The 23,305-nt window shown below is 38.8% G+C and overlaps 1 protein-coding gene across 2 annotated transcripts in view; it reads left to right on the forward strand.

The window, feature by feature from the left end:
• Nucleotides 1–6,566: 6,566 nt before the first annotated feature.
• The window catches only part of abcd3a (ATP-binding cassette, sub-family D (ALD), member 3a), a 31,811-nt gene continuing 15,072 nt past the window's right edge, over nucleotides 6,567–23,305 (forward strand). The window contains exons 1-10 of one of the 2 annotated variants that reach the window (XM_054622496.1): nucleotides 6,567–6,739; nucleotides 7,867–7,903; nucleotides 8,021–8,119; nucleotides 13,493–13,581; nucleotides 15,170–15,239; nucleotides 16,722–16,819; nucleotides 19,527–19,650; nucleotides 20,803–20,859; nucleotides 22,356–22,498; nucleotides 22,585–22,654. In XM_054622496.1, the coding sequence (XP_054478471.1) occupies nucleotides 6,630–6,739; nucleotides 7,867–7,903; nucleotides 8,021–8,119; nucleotides 13,493–13,581; nucleotides 15,170–15,239; nucleotides 16,722–16,819; nucleotides 19,527–19,650; nucleotides 20,803–20,859; nucleotides 22,356–22,498; nucleotides 22,585–22,654 (897 nt within the window). In that variant the 5' untranslated portion in view covers nucleotides 6,567–6,629. The remainder of the gene's footprint in view (nucleotides 6,740–7,866; nucleotides 7,904–8,020; nucleotides 8,120–13,492; nucleotides 13,582–15,169; nucleotides 15,240–16,721; nucleotides 16,820–19,526; nucleotides 19,651–20,802; nucleotides 20,860–22,355; nucleotides 22,499–22,584; nucleotides 22,655–23,305) is intronic. The other variant, XM_054622497.1, reaches the window with a different exon arrangement.

Here is a 23,305-nt window from a genome sequence, read left to right on the forward strand (position 1 = left end):
ATTCTGAAAGAAAGTGATCCCAGTTTATCAAAGAATCGGACCATGGCCGAGTTTAACGTCGCATTTGGCATCTCAGATATGTCAAATGTAAAGTTTATCCTGATAGTAGGTTCAAACTGGACACTTATTCAGCCATTATATTCAATTCAATTGAAATTTGCCGCAGAGGGCTCTACAATCCGTACACATGTGACATCCTCTGTCCCGGAACCCTCACATCGGCACAGGAAAACCCCTAAAAAAAACCTTTAACGGGGAGAAAAAAGGAAGAAACCTATGGGAGAGCGACAGAGGAGGGATCCTTCTCCCAGGATGGACAGAAGTCAATAGATCACACATGTCAAACTCAAGGCCAATTATATCCGGGAGAAAATATATGTCTATCATAACTGGCCTGCCGGTATATAGGAATATAATTACATTTAAATAAGCCTCCCAAAGAAATGGCTCAACGGAAAGTGGACTCTGAAAACACGGGCTTTCACAGTTGATGAAAAGGGAAAATAGTTCATTACATATTCTCTTACTGTGGATGAGAGCTCTGACGTGACTGATACTTTGTCAATCTTCATACGCGCAGTGGACTCGAGATAATACGTTACAGAGGAACTTTTTGGAATTAAATCAATGCATGGCACAACCACGGGAAAAAGCATATTTGAGGAAGAATCTAGATGCGCGAGTGAAATGAATTTGCCCTGGGACAAACTGACGGGACCGACGACACATGGAGCGTCTGTGATGAGCGGTGAAGATGCAGCGGGAGAAATGTGCAGGTGAGCTGACACTGTGTCACTGTATCATACACCAGGAAAGACACCACAGAGCTCCGGGACGAAAGTGGCGATGTGAGCTGGCCGTTTAGTCCGAATTAACAAAGCATCTCACTTGCGCTAAACCTACAGCTTCAGGGACGGGGACGTGAGATCACAGACATGCATGATGCAGTGAGAGCTTTCCAAGCCAAGCTGCGCCTATGGCAGACTCAGATGCAGCAAGGAAACTTGGGTCACTTTCTGTGTTGCCAAACACTAACAGACCGTGTCTCCACCGCTTTGTTTCCGAGAGCGCATTATGCTAATAAACTGGGCTCATTGCCGACTTTGCAGCTCCAAAATTTTAATTTGAACTGTCCGGAAATCCCTTTGCAGTTGTCGTGGAATTAGCACCTGTGAACAAATGGAGTTGATAGACCTCCAGTGCAATGACAAACTCAAGGCAAAGTATGACTGTGCGCTGCACAGTTTCCAGCTTCATCCCCGTAACGATGCCTTAACTCCGCCTACATACTGCTCAAATGCTCTGCATGTTTGGAAGCACATACCTGTGTGAGCAGCTTTTCTCTGTGATGAAGTCACTACTACTGAGGTTTATAGGAATACATGGCTCAACAGAGCTGTGACTCTGTCAGCCTGGCTACAGTGCTGAAGAGAACCCTGTGGTTGTTCTTATTTTTCTCTAATATGCTGCCCTAGCATTACGGAGTGCCTTCTTATATATTCTAAGATTAACCCAGCTTCTTCCACATTGGTGGAACGCCATATCCTTTCAAGTTTTTCTGATGTTTGCTTTAATTCGCAGGTTTGAGGGTTATACCATGGAGCAAACCTCCTTTCTTTTATTAGCTTCTTTTTTAGAGGAGCTACAGAGTCTAGTGTCATTCGCAGTGAGCATGCAGCACTATCGACAAGATGGTCAATCTGAGACGGACTAAAGTTAGCGTAGGAGTCCTCTGTTATATTGAGCAATGGTACTGAATAAAACCCTGAAGAAATCGCTTCTTTAAATTTAGCTACAGCATTATCAGATAGACATCTAGTGTAGAAACTTTTGCCTAATGGCGTACACTCTGGAAGTAAAAATTCAAAAGTTATTAGATAATGGTCTGATAAAAGAGAGTTCTGTTGAGAGACAATTACATTTTCTATTTCAATACCATATACCAGAACAAGGTCGAGGGTATGGTTAAAACAGTGAGTCAGTTTATGTACACACTGACAGAATCTAATAATGAACCAGCGGCGGAATGATGACATGCGGCTATACATCTCATCATAAAGGGATGGACATGGTCAGCAACAATACTCAGGTAGGCCGTGGCGTTTAAACGATGCTCAATTGGTACTAAGGGGCCCAAAGTGTGCCAAGAAAATATCCCCCACACCATTACACCACCACCAGCAGCCTAAACCGTTGATACAAGGCAGGATGGATCCATGCTTTCATGTTGTTTATGCCAAATTCTGACCCTACCATCTGAATGTTGCAGCTTAAATCGAGACTCATCAGACCAGGCAACATTTTTCCAATCTTCTATTGTCCAATTTTGGTGAGCCTGTGCGACTTGTAGCCTCAGTTTCCTGTTCTTAGCTGACAGGAGTGGCACCCGGTGTGGTCTTCTGCTGCTGTAGCCCATCTGCTTCAAGGTTCGACGTGTTGTGCATTCTAGAGAGAGAGATAATCCTTTATTAGTCCCGCAGCGGGGAAATTTGCAGGCTTACAACAGCGTAGAGTAAAGTGCACACAAGACACATAGTAGAAGAAGACAAGATAAAAAATAAAAAAATAAAAATAAAATAAAACAAGTATAAATATAAATATAAATAAGCAATAAAAAAAAACAGTAGAAAAAACAACAATAACTGAAATGCAATATTATATTTACAGACAGAGAAAAAAACAACAACTATTTTAACTATTTTTAACTTTTTTAACTATTATTGCACAGTGTAATGTATTGCACAGGTTTTTATTGTCATGTTATTATTGTCATGTGGTCATGTGGTCTGCTGGGAGCAGAGTTGGTTGTGCAACCTGACAGCAGCAGGAAGGAAGGACCTGCAGTACCTCTCCTTCACACACCGGGGGTGAAGCAGCCGGTGGCTGAAGGAGCTGCACAGAGCTGCCAGGGTGTCCTGCATGGGGTGAGAGGTGTTGTTCATCAGGGATGACAGCTTGGCCATCACCCACCTGTCTCCCACCACCTCCACCGTATCCAGTGGGCACCCCAGCACACTGCTGGCCTTCCTGACAAGCTTGTTGAGTCTCTTCTTGTCTGCTGCTGAGATGCTGCTGCTCCAGCAGACCACTGCATAAAAGATGGCTGATGCCACCACAGAGTTGAAAAAGGTCTTCAGGAGTGCTCCCTGCACTCCAAAGACTCAGAGATGGTATTCTGTATACCTTGGTTGTTATTTGAGTTACTGTTGCCTTTCTATCATCTCGAACCACTCTGCCCATTCTCCTCTGACCTCTGACATCAACAAGGCATTTTCGTACACACAACTGCCGCTCACTGGATATTTTCTCTTTTTCGGACCATTCTCTGTAAACCCTAGAGATGGTTGTGCGTGAAAATCCCAGTAGATCAGCAGTTTTTGAAATACTCAGACCAGCCTGTCTGGCACCAACAACCATGCCACGTTCAAAGTCACTTAAATCCCCTTTCTTCCCCATGCTGATGCTCGGTTTGAACTTCAGCAAGTCGTCTTCACCACGTCTAGATGCCTAAATGCATTGAGTTGCTGCCATGTGATTGGCTGGTTAGCTATTTGTGTTAACAAGCAATTGAACAGGTGTGCCTAATAAAGTGGCCGGTGAGTGTATATCTCTATCTCATATTGAAAGCTTTCCATGGGAGGAGGTCCACACCTGTGTGCAATGTCATCAGTGGACTCTTGCTGAGAGCAAGTTTATTTAAGTTGGAAGTAGTATGTATTGTGGCATCACAAGTGGCCAGGTAATGGATGGGTGCTACATCCCCTTTGGAGATCGGCAGCCACACCACAAAATGGCCGCCGATCTACAAACTGCAGCTCCCAGAATGCCGCACCGCTCCCCCAGGTGTGAGTGTTTAAGCCACCTGATTGAGGAAGGACTTTAGGGCTGCAGGAAGCAGACGAGGGGGAGAGAGAGGGAGAGAGCACATGGCTGGAAATCATGGCTGTGAATCATAGCACAGAGACGGCACTGGTTTTTAAAAATTACCAATGACTAATAGCTTCAGACAAAGGACTTATCTCTGTACTTGTATTGTTAGACCTTAGTACTGCATTTGATACCATTGATCATCAAATCCTATTACAGAGATTGGAGCATCTAATAGGCATTAAAGGAACCGCACTTAGCTGGTTTAAGTCGTATTTATCAGACCGATCTCAGTTTGTATATGTAAACAATGAAAGCTCGATGAAAACCAGGGTCAGTCACGGAGTTCCACAAGGGTCTGTTATTGGACCAATTGTATTTACCTTATATATGCTTCCCTTAGGGAATATTATCAGAAAACACTCAGTAAACTTTCATTGTTATGCAGATGATACCCAGTTATATCTATAACTGGGTTATAGATATAACTGGCGATATAATAGCTATCCACTATTTTAAGTGCATAGCTTAAAATTTCAAATTCGATCGCCAAAAAAAGAGTATTAAACAGTTCGTTTTTGTCAGTCCGGTCCATAGGGTCACGTCCAGGTCCGGTTCTCAGTTCCAACCAACTATAACTCAAAGTAAATAAAAATAACGAAAATATTTTACGCATGTGTGGAACGGATCAGGCGGTGTCGTAAAATAAGTTACATTCTGCGCATGCACTAAGATTTACGCATGCGCAGAACGGATCGGGTACTGACAGGGGGTACATCCCAAGTCTCTTATTTGTCGACTCCTCACTCCTCGATCCTCGCTTGGACCGGAAATCATTCTGCGCCGCCATATTGACGGCCGTCCCAAAGCTCTTGGCCGTTTCTCAATAAGTGAACTTCTCTGTACTTGTGTCCTCCTGAACTTGTGAAACGTCATCTAGCGCGGCCCAAGTACTGTTCCAATACACAAGTTCGCATTCAGCCAAGTACGGTCCAAATACCCGGAAGTGTCCTTGCTCTGCCCATTATATCGGAGATGCATCGGAGGAGACTTGTGTGGACTTTGGACAGCCAAGTATCCCAGAATGCATTTCACCAGCAAACAAAAGACGACAATGTCAGTTATCATTGTCTAAATACTGCTGTTGTTGTGTAACGGAATTTAGTTTTAAGATTTTTTTAAGCGAGAATGTAGTTGTTAAGACTTAAAATATGCGGTCAATTTATCAAGATAGAGCCTGTTTGAAAACAGCGCCGACGTTTGTCGGAGATATGAGAGGTCCAGAGAGGAGACCGGGCGGTGATGCTCATGTAGCCCGCTGACAGCAGCCTGATCTCGGCAAGGCCTCTCCAGATGTGCCGCTGGCTCTGGTGTCTCTGTGGTTGTGGTTGCAGATGTAACACAAAATATATACATATTAATATTTTAATATTTTCTAAATGAAAACGAAAAAAGGCAGGGTTGTGTTTTATATCATATTTCGTTTTATTGTCAATATATATGACTGAAGATAACCGGAGTAGGCGGGACCGACGAGCTGAGTTGGTGACGTCGTGACGTTGGTGACGTCATCAAGTTCGCTGCTGTTCCAATTGCAAAATGACCGTACTGCGTCCTCCCATCCTCGGGAGTTTGTACTCCCGAGTCGAACGATCCAAGTCTGAACTTGCAAGTTTGCAAGTCCACACTTGACCATACTTGGTATTGAGAAACGGCCCTTATTTCAGCACCGAGGAGCAAGGATCGAGGAGCGAGGAGGGATCTCTGAGGAGCCATGAGCGAGGATGCACGAGATCATCCTTCCAGGAAGTGTTGTTAGGGCCGACACGCCCCCTCATTGTGAATAAGTTATCTAATTGGACGCTGCAGCCGCTCGTACTGATCTGATATAGATCATAATCGATGGAGTTTAATACCAGAGTGATGACAGATCACAGACTGAATGGATTGAAAAATCAGAGAGAGAGTTAAAGAGAGAAGGTTGGTGTCTGTTTGTCAGTAGAAACACTTTTTACATAATTTCTTGTCCCGTGAGGCTGATAATTCCTGAGTGTCGGTTTGATGAGTTATGTAATTCCAATTTACCCCGAAACATTGAGCCTAATAAATGAAATTAATTCCAGTGTTTTGGAGAAACCATATTCATATTCCGGATTATTAAATAATGACTTCACAATCCGAATTTCAAAACATACAGACGTTAATAATTAATAAATAAGACAAACGCATTTCGCCGGTAGAAATCGATCCTGCGCTTATGAGCAGGACACAGAACACAGTATAAATACACAGAACACAGTATAAATACTAAGAACACAGTATAAATACTGAGAACACAATACAAATACACAGAACATAGTATAAATACTCAATGCAGTTTGTTAACAGGCTGCAGAGATAAATACATTTCTACTCTGGCAGTGATGATAACTTTGTGTCATTATTAATATTAGTACAGTGATGATTACTGTGTTTCATTATTAATATTAGTACAGTGAATATGTGTGCAGACACAAAATTAAAAGTATCTCCAGCTGTTAGAGCCGACTGACAGCTGAACACAGCTAAGCTGATGTACCCAGGGTCTAACAGGCACATGGCACAGTAATGGTCTAGATCCAGAAGGTGGCAGCAATGCAACACATCGGATGCCAGCTGCCGTAAAACCCCAACGAAGAAGAAGACTCCCAGAATGCCATTGTGAACTCAAGCAACCTCGAGATAACTAAACCAAACCGTCCCTTGGTCGTTGTGTAAGTAACATGGCGACTTTCAGTAAATATCTGACAGCGAAAAACTCCTCCATAGCAGGCGGTATTTTGCTGGTTTTATACCTGCTGAAACGTAGAAGACGGACGTTCAAACCGGACAGGTAAGCTGGCAGTAGTATCGCCTTGAAACGCAAAAAACGCTGCTTTCTGGTGAGCTTGTGACGTCTATCTGGATGCTAAGTAGCAGCTGCTAGCTCCCTATTCTGACAGCCAGGTGACTGCGACCTGCCGCTGGGACAATCTTGAATTCACTTCCATGTTTTTTGGAGCAGGCAGCTCCTTTTTCTACGCAGTTATCTGGGTGGCTCACTGATCTCACCACCGCAATTGCCAGTGCAACGTACAATTAACGCTCTAATACGAATGTCTACGGCAGATTTTTTTGTAACTGGCTAAATTGGGTATAGCTAATAATCTTTATAATGTATTTATTTATTTATTTGTGTTCTGCTGTTTTCAGAGTTATTTATTTGTTATATCTGATAACTCTAAAAGTGATTCTCGTTTGGAGAGAATAGATAAGCCAACCTCAATTATGTTAACCGTAAAAAAAGAAAACTAAATTGTTTCGAATTGCTGTAAACCGCTTGTCAATCCCGCATCAATGAATTGACTATGACAATACACAAACAGTAATCCGAGAGGTAAAAGAGTGGCTGAAAATGACCCAGCTTTGGCTTGTTATTTAAATATTATTTTAATATTATTTGTAACTGCTGGTTAAGTCTTTACAAAAACATGGGCTTTTGGTCCAATTGGAAATTTTTCAGATTATTGGGGTTGTGCTATAATGGGCTGTCAGATCAACTGTTAGTCCCCCCTGTTATTTGTCTATATCTTTGTCTTAAATCTACTAAAGAGCATAAACTATGGGGCCATTATTGTAGCGATTTGCAAATGTGTGTGGAGAGTTATGCAACTGTATGTCAATCTGTCTTTGCAGAATCAGATTTGTAAATATATAAAATAAACTCTAAATGAGACTTGTAAATGTGTAGATGAATCTGTAAATTGGTACATGAATCTGTAAAGGTGTGGACAAAACTGTAAATGTGTGCAAAGATATTAATGTCCGACACATAAGTATTTTTCTTGAAATTTGGAAATGCATATAGGTCATCATTTATTTGCATTGCAAATGTGTGTGGAGATTTGTCTGTGCCACTTTGCCAGCAATATTTATCACTAGCCATATAATCTGTCTGATTTAATTGTTCTTTCTTTGCAGTAGAAAAGGAGGTTCAGATTTAGTGTCGAACTCTGAGGTATGTCACTTATTTATTTAATGTGTGTCTGAAGCTTATAACGTTTCCATAAAATTTGTCATAAATAGTTAGCTGTAGTTGTATCACAGCCCACCTTTGTTGCGTCTCTACATTCAGAAAGATGGCAGAAAAGACCGTGCAGCAGTGGACAAGGTTTTCTTCCTCAGAGTCTTCCAGATTCTGGGGATCATGGTACCTCGAGTTTTCTGCAAGGAGGTATGACATTGAATTTGCTTCTTAGTACAGGCCAACGATCGCTACGTTTTGAAAAAGTCCCGATCTCACCTGTGCATTGTTATTGGCTTGGAATTTCACACTTTTGTTTTTAATTTAACCTTTATTTATGTATGGGAACCTTATGACTTATAATTACTAGGAGTGGGTGAAAAATCGATCCAGCATAGTACTGCAAAACTTTGCGAGGCAATACTGTATCAATACATGAACGCCAAGGATCAGTCTTTTGTTTGTGTGTGCAGTGAAATATTCTCTTGCGAGTCACATTACATGTGCCAGTTTGTTTTGTGTGTTTGAGAGAGTCTTCCCACTCACCTGAAGTGTTGCTGTACACATTTCAGAGGGAACCAACCCTCCAGCCTTATATCCGCCAAAAAGTGCATTGAATCGTTAGCATTTTGGATATAGAAAATGAACAGGGAGTCATGTGAGCCGCAGATTAACCGCAATGTTTAAACATTGTAGTGTAAAAAAAAATGTTTGACTGCCGATTGGCGTCTGCCTATACTCAGTAAAAAATATCCGCCCTGAATAGCGGCATTGACGCTTTCTAGTTGCTGGACTGAAATGATACACTGTGAACAACAAATCCCTGCTGAAATCAGCAAGAGGAGAGCTAGTTATGTTAGTAACGTTGACATCAACAACTGTTGTTATAGTACGGTGCCGTACAGAGGTTCCATTGTATTTAAATTGTGGTGTTTGAGCTCCATTCAGTAAAAATGAGTATAGGACAAAAGATTTGTCCCTTGCAATAAAAACATTTGTTTTCTAACCTTAATGTAAGGTAAAGTGATTCCAGTTTGTTTTAAGCATTCTTTTTATTATCAGGATAATAAACGGATTCACAATTATTAAAAAAAATTGAGACCTTATTATCGGGGATGTGGAGAATCATCTAGTCAGTCTGCTTTTTTGGTTAGAAGTAGGGATGTTAAGCATTTAACCGTTTACCGACAGTAAATATTTTGACTGATTAATCAGTTAAACTGTAATAGCAGAAACATTAGAAATAAAATATATGTATATTTCAGCAAATACAAAGGAGCAACTGGGCACTTAAAAGAAAATAGCTCCACCTGTTGTGCACACATTTTTACTGAGAACTGGTTTAATCATGACATCCCGGATCAAGGTATTGTACTTGACAGGCAATATCAGTATACCACGCCGACAGAACGCTCCTGTAAGAAAAGGTGTGGCAGACTGTGTTTTTACATCAATGATGCTTGGTGCACAAACCTATTCAAAGTCAATGGACAATGTTCCCGTGATGTCGAATCTTTTATGCTTAAATGTCGGCCACATTATCGGCCCAGAGTATATGTTGATGTTTTCTACATTCCTCCCTATGCAATTTAAAAAAAAAAAAAAAAAAAAAATGCACTATAGGAATTGTATGAGGTAATAAGCAGATACATGCCAAAACAACAGGATGGTATCTTAATTTTAGCTGTTGATTTTAATCAAGCAAACCTGAGATCTGTTTAACCTAAATCCCATCAGCATGTCCACATCTCCACCAGCGGGCACAATACACTGGACCATGTTTACACAAATTGTCTTGGCAGCTACAAAGCTCCCTCCCCCGTCCCCACTTTGGACAATCGGATCATATTTCCCTGTACCTTCTGCCTATATACCCCCAGCTAATTAAATGGGCCAAACTATCAGAAAGTATAGTTAAAGTGGGGACAGATTAAGCTACAGCTGCTCTACAGGACTGTCTGTGAATGTACAGACGGGCACATTTTCAGGCATGCAACCATCCAGGAGAACAGCATCAATCTGGAGGTATATATACATCAACAGGACCATCATATATACCAGCAAAAGGTGTTGATGATGTGGCGATCACAAAAACAATAAAATAATTCCTGTAGAAGAACATTTTATATCTTTAACTTGTATTAACTGTATTCTTTTATATTGCCTTTGTATTCCTGCCCGTTCTGTCTGTAACAGTACCTCTGTCCAGACAGAAACTATTTTACATTAATTAACAAACCTCTGTTAGTAAAACCTTCTAGTGTAATGTAAAGATTGCTCAGACCAGCCCTTTATGAGGTCACACCTTAATGTATTTATCACCTTTTATTTCTGTAGAACAGATGTGTATTGAGCCTATGTAAATCCACTACTACAGACTTGTGAGTTTGATTCTCAGACCCAAGTCACTCTTTGAACTGACAATGAATACATATCTTGGGTGCTGATTGATCAAAGGTCCTTCCTTTCTGAGAAGCTTAGCCCAAGCCACACCATTTGCTTAACTGTTGTTTCCTGTAACCCTGTATATAATCTTGACCTGAACCTACTGTAGTCAGAGATAATTCTACAAGCATACTGTGGAGTTTTGTCTCCACTGTGAATAAAGCTCATCTGAACCAGCCTCTGAATTGGACCTTAAAGAAACTTTTCTTCGACCTTCCCCAATCAGAAAGCCTGGAATCTCCCTATGTTCCCCAAGTCTTGATGTGAATATGATGCCTGAGACAGGTGATCAAGTTGCTGTACTTTAATCCAATACGTGTGTGTGTGTGTTTGGTAATTTCTCTGGACGCACACACAGGAATGCAAACATTGGACAAACTGTCACTCTGTGTAGCACATCATACCTGAACAGATAAAATAAAGTCAGAATCATGCTGCTCTCACTCACTACCATAGAGAAGAGTAGACCCTAAGCGGCCGAGTCTGCAACAGCGGTGATGAACCACTGTTGCAGATGAAGGGTGGTGAATCCTCTGTATTTACTCTGGTGAAGTCTTCACTTGATTGTTGACTTTGACCACGTCCACATTAACCCGTTTTCAAATGAAAAGGGGGTTTTAAGATCTCCGTCCACACATCGTTTCAGCATCGTTTTCGAAATTATGTGCGTCCAGACTTGCTCCCCTGAAAACGAATATCACGTGACTATTCACGTACACTGGGCATGCACGTGCCGGTGTAAACAGGAAGTACATTGGTTGCTTGGTTACAGATAATACGATTACACTACTCTTGATACTTAAGAACTTCCTCTAAAATCTTCCTCCATGAACTCAAACAGACACATTTTGTGGAAGTTTTTAGAAGTTTTATTTTTCAAGCTTAGTTACAACACTGCAGGTCTAACTCTATCTCTCCCACACAGACAGCAAATTTACTTTAAATGAGCAGTTATTAAACGAAGTTTACTAGATTATGGGTCCGTACATTTGCTCAACACAAGTCCGTCAGAAGTCCGTTCTGTAGGGCTGATAACGCCGCTGGACACGCCGCTCTAATCGCTCCAATAACAGCTGATTCCAGCTGAAGCCAAAGACCGTGAATCCCCTCCGGGTTGCCATGGATCACCTGTGCTCCCCTCGGTCCTAAGTCCCTACATGCTTGAACATCTATGTACAAACATTGTAACAAATACCACATTATCCATGTTGAATTAACCTGGTAGTCGATCGGTATCAAGGCTGTTGTTGTTCTCTTCCGGAAAAGGGTCACGTGGTAAGGGGGTGACGAATCAGGGAATGACACGTCATAACTGCTAAGAACCAATCACGTAGCGAACGCCGGTGCCTACGTCATCGTTTTCGGACTTATTCGTTTTCCGTCATCCACACTATCAGGAAAACGCGGCGTTTTCAAACTTATTCGTCCTCGGGAGCGTTTTCAAAGGGATTCGTTTTCGGTGCCCTAAAACGCTGTGTAGTGGACGCTTGGTGCAAACGGAGAAAAAGATATGCGGATTCATTTGAAAACGGGTTAGTGTGGATGTGGCCTTTGACACAGATACGTATACCGCCTGGAGAGTGTTCTTCATCTGGCCAACTCTTGTGAAGGGGTTTTTCGTCACCTGGTAAAGAATTCTTCGGTCATCAACCACAGTTGTTTTCCTTGGTCTTCTGGGTCTTTTTGCTTTGCTGAGCTCACCAGTGCTTTGTTTCTTTTTAAGAATGTACCAAACAGTGGATTTGGCCACACCTAATGTTTTTGCTATCTCTCTGATGGGTTTGATTCTTCAGCCTAATGATGGCTTGCTTCACTGATAGCGACAGCTTTTTGGACTTCATATTGAGAATTGACAGCAACAGATTCCAAATGCAAATCCCACACTTGAAATTAACTCTAGACCTTTTATCTGCTCCTTGTTAATGAAATAATGAGGGAATAACACACACCTGGCCATGAAACAGCTGATCAGCCAATTGTCCAATTACTTTTGGTCCCTTCAAAACGGAGGGACCACGTATAAAATGTCTTGTAATTGCTACACCGTTCACCTGATTCGTTTCAAATCACAAATTGAGTCAGAAAAAATGATACTTGCCTAGGGTAATATATTTGTTTAGACTCTTAAGTGAAATAACCGGAATAAAAATGAAACGATTGGGATACATTAATATCAGGGTACATTTGGCAGTGGTAAAAAAACAATGATGAGATTTCAAACTCTTCAATTGACGAGGACAAAGGTTAGAACCTCCACTCCCCTGCCTAAAGAACCATTATATATCAGTCCAGTTGATGAACTTGTTTTGTTGTTATTCTGAATACAAAGTGAGATGGAAAGAAATTGAAGAGAATATTTCCGGGGCATTTCCAGCTCAGCCACGGTTAGGGGATGAATAACGACTTGAAGACTAAATGGAAACGGGTAATAATTTGATTGAAAACATTGTTGAATATTATCACTTAGTGGCTTGTTTAAAGAGATAAGAATTCTGAAACGGTGCTACAATGACCTTGACTTAACTCGAAACAAATTGGTCGTGAAATATAAGGAATGAGCTTATCGCTTAACTCTGGGACACTGAATGACTTTCAGACATTGTTAAGACAACATAGGTTAAATAATATGGACTTTTTATGGAGGGTTCCGGGACAGAGGATGTCGCATGTGTACAGATTGTAAAGCCCTCTGATGCAAATTTGTGATTTTGGGCTATACAAAATGAATTGAATTGAATAGAATATTTACCTGAAATGCCTTTGTTTAATTTATTTTTTCTTTATCTCAAAAAACAACCCATGTTCTATCTGTGTTGTTATTTAAGTTTTAAATGACGTCATTCAGTAAAAGTAGGCTAACTAAAGGTGAACAGCAGATCAATGTTATTCTAAATAAAGGAACTTTTTTAAAAATAAATATAAAATGTCATTATGACTAGTTGTACAGACAGCAGAACACTTTGGCACAGATAAATAAGCTCCATAACTCAAGGTCACAGGCTCCTCTGGTTCCATTCTGTCTTCTTATCCAATCAGTTCAATAGATATGAGCAAGGGCAGGTCGATAAAGTAATTAATGATCTGCAGTGTTTTACAGCCTCTACTAACTATTATCTGTGTTTGTTGTCTTCACTAAAGACTGGCTACCTTATCCTTATCGCTGCCATGTTGGTGGCCAGGACCTACTGTGACGTATGGATGATCCAGAACGGCACCATGATCGAAAGGTCAGACTGGCTTTTTGCTTAAATTATTGTTTAAAGGTTAAAATCAAGATTTTACCATTCGTGACCTTCAACATATATATCGGGTGTTTAATCTTGTCACCATGTAGCATCATGCATCTGTGTGATTCTTTGCAGGGAGTGATGACTTTGTTTTGATTCTCCACAGCGGTATTATAAGCAGAGACATCAGTCTATTCAAGAAGCACTTTTATTCTTACATATCAGTCATACCAATGGTAACTGTCCAACACAGGGTTCTCATAGAATGGAAAACCAAGCTGTAAAACACTAACACTGCTGTTTTAAAATCTTGCCTATTAATAGTGCTTTTTCTTAACTTACTGTCTGAGGTCAACTTTTTCTTCGAAGCCATAACATTGACCAGTGGGTTTTATCAGATGGTAAAATGAATAGTGTTGGCATAGCTTACGTTATCTTAAAAATATTTTCACATGGAATTCCATTCAATTTATGTCTATCTAACATATCTTACTAATATCAGCAGAACTTAATTGGTAGTTACAGAAATATCAATTTCAGTAAAATTATAAAGTTTTGCTGATATTAGTGAGAAACCTATTTCAGGAATCATGTTCCTGTCTCTTAAGTAATAAAACATTGCAGAACAATGCAAAAATAACAGTTCATATATAACTTATATAGTTAATTAATGGGATTAACTATCCATTACAAATGCTTTCCTTGCAGAATAAAACATGTTATATAATAGGCTTAAAATTATCACCTGGAAAGTTGAACTGTTTAATTCATCAATTCAACACCAGAATCTATACTGCTGACATATCCATATGAATAAACCTTAGTTATATTTTGTAATAATATTTAATTGAAAATGTATAGAGCACCAAAGATGGCTTAATAACATCTTTAAAGGTAAACTGTTGTTAACAGATTTTTTCGCCATATCATTGTCACAGCTGCCAATATAATGATATACTTTTTTTAGATTTAATGATTTTTATTAGATTTTTAGTAATAACAACTAACTATAGTTAGTATATTTCTATACTGTACTATCAGTAGCAACCAGGGAAATTCTCAGCTCTCTGTTCAGGATCATCCTCTGCTATAATGTTCCATCGTCTAATTTCTCTGAGATTGTCAAATGCTCTCGAGCACCTTTCATATTAGTCATGGGAGATGTTGTTTTACCATCTTACTTAATGTCAAACTATTCCTTCTTTGTTTTTGTCATAGTAAAGCGCTGCTTTGATGAACAGATAAAAAAAATTATAATATAAGAAAAGAATACGAACATGTAGCCATACAGTCATACTGTATCAGATTTACAATTAACTTTTAAGGCTTAACATGAAGGATTTAGAGGCACAGCTGTCCAATATTTGTCTAAAAGGTCAGTGTGCAACATAAAATATAACATGTGTATACATAATTTGAATGGTATTGCTCAGTTTATCTGTCAAGCCTCCACTGTTACTGTCTGTTTTTGGCTGTTTACCAAGCTACATTGGTTCCAAAGAAAAAGGAAGTGTATCAAGCCTCAGTATTTGTCCCACTGACTCTCTTAGCAATGTTTGCTCATCTCTGTGCATGTTGTGGTTTGCAGTGCAATTATCGGTCGCTCGGCAAAAGATTTCAAGACCTTCTTGTTCAGCTTTATCAAATTCATGCCACTTGTAAGTGTGTTTTTTTTGTTTGTTAACTTTTTACATTTGTCGTCACACTTTGTATGCTCTGTCACAAGTGTGATCTTAATTGTTATATATGCTTTTTATTATTCTGTATCACATCTTTAGTTCAGTGTCAGTTCATACTCCTGCACATAGTTTTGGGCAGTTAAATCTTCTGAAAAGTGTACGGAAGAGACCTGATACAAACTGACATTTGTGTTTTCTACAGTGTAATTACTAATTCCGTGGTGATGGTTAATTATTTTCATTGAATCATTTCATGCATTTACAGTACAATTTAGCATGGTTATTATTTTGATCTAACATAAGCAGTCAATTAACTGTATTGCAAATGTACTTTTGTATCCCTCAATGTTAAACTATAAGGCTGACTATTTCCTATGTATATGTTTAATGGTCAAAAAATCTGTGTGTTCATGGGGATGACTAACATGTCAGCAGTGCAACAGTGTAGCTCATTGATGTGTTTTTAATGGCACTATAGCTGAGAGGAAGAAGATGTTTCCGGCTCTGACACACACACACACACACACACACACACACACACACACACACACACACACACACACACACACACACACACACACACACACACACACACACACACACACAATACCCATTAGTAGATTTATTTATATGGGGTCAGAGCAGTGTCAATATTAATGCATGCACATTCACAAATGTATTTTGTATATTGTAAACGTATTTTAGACTTTCTCTATTGCATCAAAGTGTACACCCTTGTGGGGCACACTCATGTGATTGGTTAAAAAAAAGACATCTGATGGATAGAGATAATTCCCTGTTGAAAACTATTCATACGTGAATCAAATTACTTCAGTTAAGTCTCAAAAACCCACACACAAATGCAGTGAAGTTAACACATGACAACTAGTTTGTAAATGGAGGTTCAGCAGTTTGTAAATAAATGTAACAACATCCAAATAAGTTTTTGATTTAAATTTAAATTCTTTTAAAATACATATTTGGGGATTTCTTTTGCATTTATTCAAAACAAGGAATATTTTTGACTCTTAAATCTTCTTCTGTTAAATTCTGTTATGTTATGATAACTATATTCTTGTGCATATTCAATTTTTTTTGTAGATAGTCATTTCTATCTAAATAACATAAGACATTTGTGAATTCTTCAGTGCGCATTCATTAATATTGATCTGATCCCATATATTTACTGTTAGTTTGTTGACCATTGCAAAAACTTGGATTATCTCCAGCCTTATTCTTTAAGTTGTGAGTTTGTATTACTCTTGTAAAATCCTACTAAATATTCTGTTTTGCATGTTTTCTTCATTCCCTATCTTATGCTTCTAAATGAAAAAACAAACAACAATCAGCATGAAAACTTTAAGGATTCTAAAACCCTGTCACTTGTACAGCAGTACTGAAGCAAAGAGCTCTTAGTGAGAGATGGATACATGTCTGTTATGTGTGACTCGGTCATTCCAGATAGCCTTGGTGAACAACTTCCTGAAGTTGGGTCTATACGAGCTGAAGCTGAGGTTCCGTGAGAGGCTCACAAAGAACTTGTACGACCAGTACCTGCAGTAAGTACCAAAGCAATACTAAAGCTGCTTTCCCATCATATGCCATGTCTGATAATCATTTAATCTTTTATTTTTTTCATCAAATAAACCAAGCAATGAAGCAATAGTAGGTGTACCCTGCACAGCAGCTGGATTCTCGCGATATGAGATCACACAAAGATCCATCTTGTTAGGCTTCAAATGAGAAAAATGGCACTATGGTTCAGACCAATCAGCGTCCTCTTAGGAGTTTATTTGTGTGTGAGACGACACAGAGAGGCAACTTTTTCAGCTTATGAAGAGGTTAGCCTAGATGCTGTAGTAGTGTCACTCATATCAGAACTGGAAAGTGTTTGTTCATTGAAAGAGGTGCAAAGAACCCCATGGAAGGCTTCTCAATGGAAAATATGCTTCTCTCCCAACTGGTTGGAGTTTGAAAGATGGTTCAATCACTTGCTAGTATTTTTTTTAAGTTCCAGCAACGGCTTCTCAGATGGTTCTGTGTAATAAACCATCAGGCACGTTGATTGAAGGTCTCCCCACTTATCCCCACCTGTAAGTACTTCGTGGGGACACAAGGGATGTATACGTTTGATATAGTCACACAGGGCCCTGTTTCAGAAAGCATATTTAACAAACTCTGAGTCTAACCTTGAACTCTGAGTTGACTAACCCTAAAATGGGAAACTCTTGAGTGTTTGATTCCAGAACAGCTGATCAGAGTCTGTTCAGTCAACTCTTGAGTATTTTAACTCTGAGTTAAGCTTGTGCATGGTGAATGAAAAAAATCAATGGAGCTCTGATACCACGATTCACCATGGCAACAGGTTAATAAAAGACCGAGCCTCCATTTTAATCCAGTTGAAATCGAGATATTATGCCGGTATATGGAAAAGTTAACAGTTTTTTATTCAGTGTCATCTGTTTTCTTATTATTTTCCAGACTTGCATATTCTTTGTAGATGATAAAGTTGCATTACATTGCATTTAAATATATTTTTTCAGATTTGACGTGATGGGGACAAACATAGTCAGCAATTTTAAAATGAAAATATAGTTGAAGATTAAAAAAAATATATAGATCAATAGACACAAGAGACATGATTGTAAGATCACAGTCTGATTCAGTAATAATGTGTTGGGTGATTTAAGGGTTAAAATACAGTGAATTTTGAATGTTTGCCATCTATCTGATTTTATTTCAGCTACTTCAACAAATGTAATATATTTAACTATACTCAGCCTATAAAAAAAAACTCACTTTCAAACTACATTCTGCAGCTGCACCACGATCCTGCTCACTCTGAAATATTAACATATAATCAGCAATATTATAGGAATTGTGATGACAGCTGACATATATATTTATTTTAAAAAAATACTTCCATTCGCAAAAAATCAGTACAAGCAGAGGTTTTATTCTGAGCTTAGGTTGACTTGAATTATTTGAATGTGAGGGCAAAAAAATGTTCAAAGAAATGACCTAGGGCCTAAAAGCAGTAACTTTAGTTACAAACAAATATCCAACCAGGACATTTAGATTCAGACAAATGGTAAACCTCTTCTAATTTTACAGACAATACAAAATAGTAAGACATAACAAGCAGAAGTTATGATTTGAATTTAGTAAATCATTTTATCTGTTTTTGTTATTTGGAACTTTGTATTCACGTTTCATATTTGCATGTGTTTTTTTGCATGTATAAAAGTGTGTTGTGTAGGTGAACAGGTATATGCGAGGAGAAGTGGGGAGGAAGAAAAGAAGCAATGAGGAGTTAAGCTCAGCCAGTGAGGGCTAGCAGGCTTTCTTTTTGTTGTATTAAGTTACCTATCTTTAATCTTTGGGTTTCATGCCTTGGAACGCTCCCAGACCTTCCGAATGGAGCTGGTCCATTGCAGGTTTTTCCCTTTTTTCTCAAAATGGCCAGCCCCTGGCCCTCTGGGAGGTAGCCAGTCCATTACGAGTAAATTACTATTATTATTGTTATTTAGATTTTCTTCCTTGTTTTTATGTTCTTTGAGCGGACCCAGCCCTCAACCATGTCGTCTAATGCCAGGCCAAAATGTAACAACATATAATAGATTTTTGTGAATAACATAAAAAGAGATTAAAGAAAAAATGGTTATGTATGTGTAGGGTTATGTTTGGGTAGAGTCACAGTACTGATTTGTATTTATATTATCAAGGAACTCAAAACTGAATTGTCAGCTATAAATTAAAAATCTGCTAAATACATAAAAGTCCTGTTTGATAATGGTTTCATGGGCGGTAGAGCTCTGTATACATACAGATTTCCATCAAAAGTGAAATTATTGTACCGTCTGTTTATTTTTTTACTGATAATGCAAAAAAAAAGATTTTACGACAAATGCGGGGCCCAAGGTCAGATTTTGAGTTCTTCCAGAAATCTAGCACAACAAACTGGTGTTTGCCTTTGGCGAAAAGTCATCTGGACACCAGTAAAAGAAGTACACTCAATTTTTCATTTTCCTCACCAGCACCCATGTATACATTTCAACCCAGAGGTCAATTTAGCAGAACATTGCAACATACTGACCTATTCTGTGGGCATTCTCTAAAAACTTGATCTTCAGGTTTTTGATGTCTTTGGACCTTGTAACACACAACTGGAGATTATTTAGTTCTCTCATTGTTAAGTCACAATGAGCAATATGTTGGGTTTATTCCTGTTTTTTTAAGTCTTCACTGTGTGTTCTGGTTCTTCAGAGGTTTCACCTACTACAAAATGGGAAACCTGGACAACCGGATAGCCAATGCAGACCAGCTTCTGACACAGGATGTGGAGAAATTCTGCAATAGTGTGGTGGACCTCTACTCAAACCTCAGCAAGGTACCAAACTTTATTGGCTTTATTAACTTTATTAATAATATTCAAAAATCTTCTAGCATATATTTAAATTATTAGAGTGAAGTGCTGTTTAAGTCTTTGTCATAGAAAGAAATTAACTTCAGTGGCCTCACCGCTCAAGCTCTCTGTGCAAGGCAGATTATTACCCTTTTTTTATGAAACACTACTCTTTCATCACATGTGACAGACTGATATACCTCAGCAGTGTTCATTGCAGGCCTGTAGAAGTGCAGTTTGAGAAAGGCCCAATTCTCAATCTACGCCAGGCATTTAACTCTCACAGTGTAGTCAAGTTGTATTATATTTGGACATATTTACAGAACCTCATTTGGTATGAATTGGAGGTTATATCCGGTCAGGAATCCCAAATCCTAACACCCCAGAAACCCTTGACCAGGGGTATTTATTCAAATTCAACGAGGTCCAATTAGAGAGAATTTCCTCATGCAAAGGTCCGGAACATCACAATAATGTTTAACTTGCGCAATGATGTAGCTTAGCAGTTGTATCAATGTCTGTGTATATAGTCAAAAACTGTCAAAACAAATACAGAAAGTTCAATTGAATAATATCTCAATAATATCAGTTTTCAAATTGAACTGGATGAGTTATAAATAATACATACTTTAATAATAAATAACTGTTCCTTTCTCATTTCAACTACAATAAAATGGTGTATTTTTTTAAAAATTAAATACATAACAGAATGCTTTTGAAAGACGTTGATCTTGAAATAATGTTATAATCTTTAGAATGAAAATGAATATAACTGAAATGTCTTTGCCCTGCAGCTTTAAACTCAAAAAAGGTTTGAAGTGAGTCAACCAAAAAACCTATTAATGACCCCTGCCCTAGACTATACTGCCCATACATTAAGATATTATATGAGCGTCCTTGTCTCCTGCTGCCTTTGAAAAAGCAATGCTAGGGTTACCCAGCATTTTTTGCTGTTTGAAGATAAGTGCTAGTATTGCAGAATTTCGCTGATAGGAACTAGTGTCCTGCTTTATTGTCACATAACTGATATTACGAGAAATACATACCTGCTGAGTTTGAACAGTTCGATCCCCAAGACTTTTTTGGCAAGCTTGGAGTATTATCTGTAAATCTGTCTGTCCTATGTGTGTCCTTCAGCCTCTGTTGGATATCGGCCTGTACATCTTTAAGCTGACAAGTGCCATTGGTGCTCAGGTAAGTAGGTAATCTCCTGCATGCTCTCTTCAGTCTATGGAAATAAAATGATCCCATGCTCTTAAGATGGCTCTCACAAAAATGGAGTAATTTGTTTATTAACCACATTGAAATAAGGTTGTAAAAAACTCAAAAAGGCTAAAGTAACATTTTTCATTAATGCTATTAGTGAATAGAATTTCAATACAAATCAACAGGTAAATCTAATACCCTCAATTAAACAATATAACTAAATATTGAGGTAAAAGTGACTCACCATCCATGTAAAGTGGCAGTAACATTTAACAAGTATTTTATTGATTCTACAAAAATTGAATTTTGAGTTTCGTTGGATCAGATTATTCTGTCACCATCTAAATTCCGGTGCTTTCATTCTGACTTTTATAGATCTGACCAACTCCAAAGGACATGTTATTTTTTCCTCTCTTAATGGCAAAGAATATATTATATTGGATGGAAACATTCATCAAAGCGCTATCATTTTCAATGCATTTTGACTTTTGGATCTAAAAATGCTTTGGAGTTTTTGGAAATGTTTTGATCACACAAGTCAGACAACAATCCAATGTAGCCACCACTGGAAACTAATCCTACAAATAGTATAATACTAATACTATTAGTGTATCTCTATCTTTATCTAATTTGAATGTCAACATGATTGAAGCTTTTAACCATATGGTACAGCCCTTATACAGTTATGAAATATATAACATCTGGGTGAAAGTCCACGCTGGATGCCATACCCTCATTTCACTGACATATCCCACTTATGGACGTTTGTGCAATAATTTCCGCGAGTCTCTCGTCTTGGACTGACAGGTCAGATGGTCATTGTCCTTCTGCACCTGTTATCTACTTTTTCTACTGGTTTGTTATTCTTTTTTGGCATAATCTTCAATATCAAACCATTTCTTTTTATACCTAAGGCCATAGTCGGTATCTCACATACAACATTCACTGCCTCGGTTAGACATACAATATAATTATATATATATTCAAAACACTATACAAAAATTTGGAACAGAATCAAACTCAATTTGACAGATTTCAGACATATTAGGAACTATTGAGGCCTTAGAGTTGTTCATCAATGCCACAATCCTCTCACCCATGAACAACTGTCTTACCAGCTGGACACAGGTAGGCCACATTAGAATCAGTACAAACCCGATATAAGCAGGCTTTGAAAGCAATGGATAAAAAGTCAACTTCATATCATTGTAAAATCTTTACTCTGTATGATTTTTTTAAAACTGGGATTTGCAGATATTTTACTTCTGTATGAAATATCTGTGTCATCGACCTGCCAGGGATCTGCATATGAAAATTGGCCTGTATGGCTTAATCTTGTTGCCCCAGAGACCCTGGAAGCAGTGTTGTCTTGGGCAATTGCTCCTGGTAACTTCAATCAAGCCTACAATAATTGTAAAAAGCTATATGTATACAAACTGCTGAACATAGTGACTTTGACATGTCCTCCACCCTCTCCTACCTAGGGCCCAGCCGTCATGATGACCTACCTACTGATCTCAGGACTCTTCCTGACCAGACTGAGAAGGCCCATAGGCAAGATGACAGTCACTGAGCAGCGCTATGAGGGAGAGTACCGTTTTGTCAACTCTCGCCTCATCACCAATAGGTAAACACAGCATCAACTGCTCAAAAGCTATTACTGGACAGCTGTTTACTACAACACTGGATTGATGTTTTTTTCTTTCCCTATAGTGAGGAGATTGCCTTCTACAATGGGAACATCAGGGAAAAGCAGACCATTTACACCACATTCAAGAAACTGGTGGGTAACAGTTTAGCAGTATTTCCCACTTTTCCCACTTTTAGAATGTTCTCCCCAAAGGGACTGTATTAATCATTTACAGTAGTATGACTTGGTTTTACCTCTGATTATTGCCAGCAACTCTTATTGGTGTGGTCAAGAATTTGTTAGTAGCACTTTTAACCACACCATTCTACGTTCTAAGTTAAACCACTGGAAAAAGGAAAAGATTTTTCAGAGGGTGTTAGGTTACTCCTTAATTTTGACTGCAACAGCAGTGCTTTGATGTCATTTGGTATCAACCAGAGGCCTATAGTACCAAACAAGTTCAGCATACCCAGGATGTCCCTTAATTATCTGTCCTCACTAACCATAACAATCGCAATCACGCTAAGCTTTCACCCAACAGTGGTTTTAAACTTGGTAACTCAACCAACAATTTCTCAATATAGCACATTCACATAAAAGACTCTGTGTTTGCAGCGTATGACCAATCACAAACATGTCTACTGTCAGCAGAGCGGCACATTTTACAAATGAAGAGCAAACTATTAGACAACTACGGAGAAGTTACAATCAAAGTCATAATCCAGGCTAAAAGTGACACAGTTGCAGCCGGTGTGTTTTACATTACATTACAGTCATTTAGCAGACGCTTTTATCCAAAGCGAC

Source organism: Anoplopoma fimbria, chromosome 21 (assembly GCF_027596085.1).
Source record: "Anoplopoma fimbria isolate UVic2021 breed Golden Eagle Sablefish chromosome 21, Afim_UVic_2022, whole genome shotgun sequence".
Taxonomy (NCBI): domain Eukaryota; kingdom Metazoa; phylum Chordata; class Actinopteri; order Perciformes; family Anoplopomatidae; genus Anoplopoma; species Anoplopoma fimbria.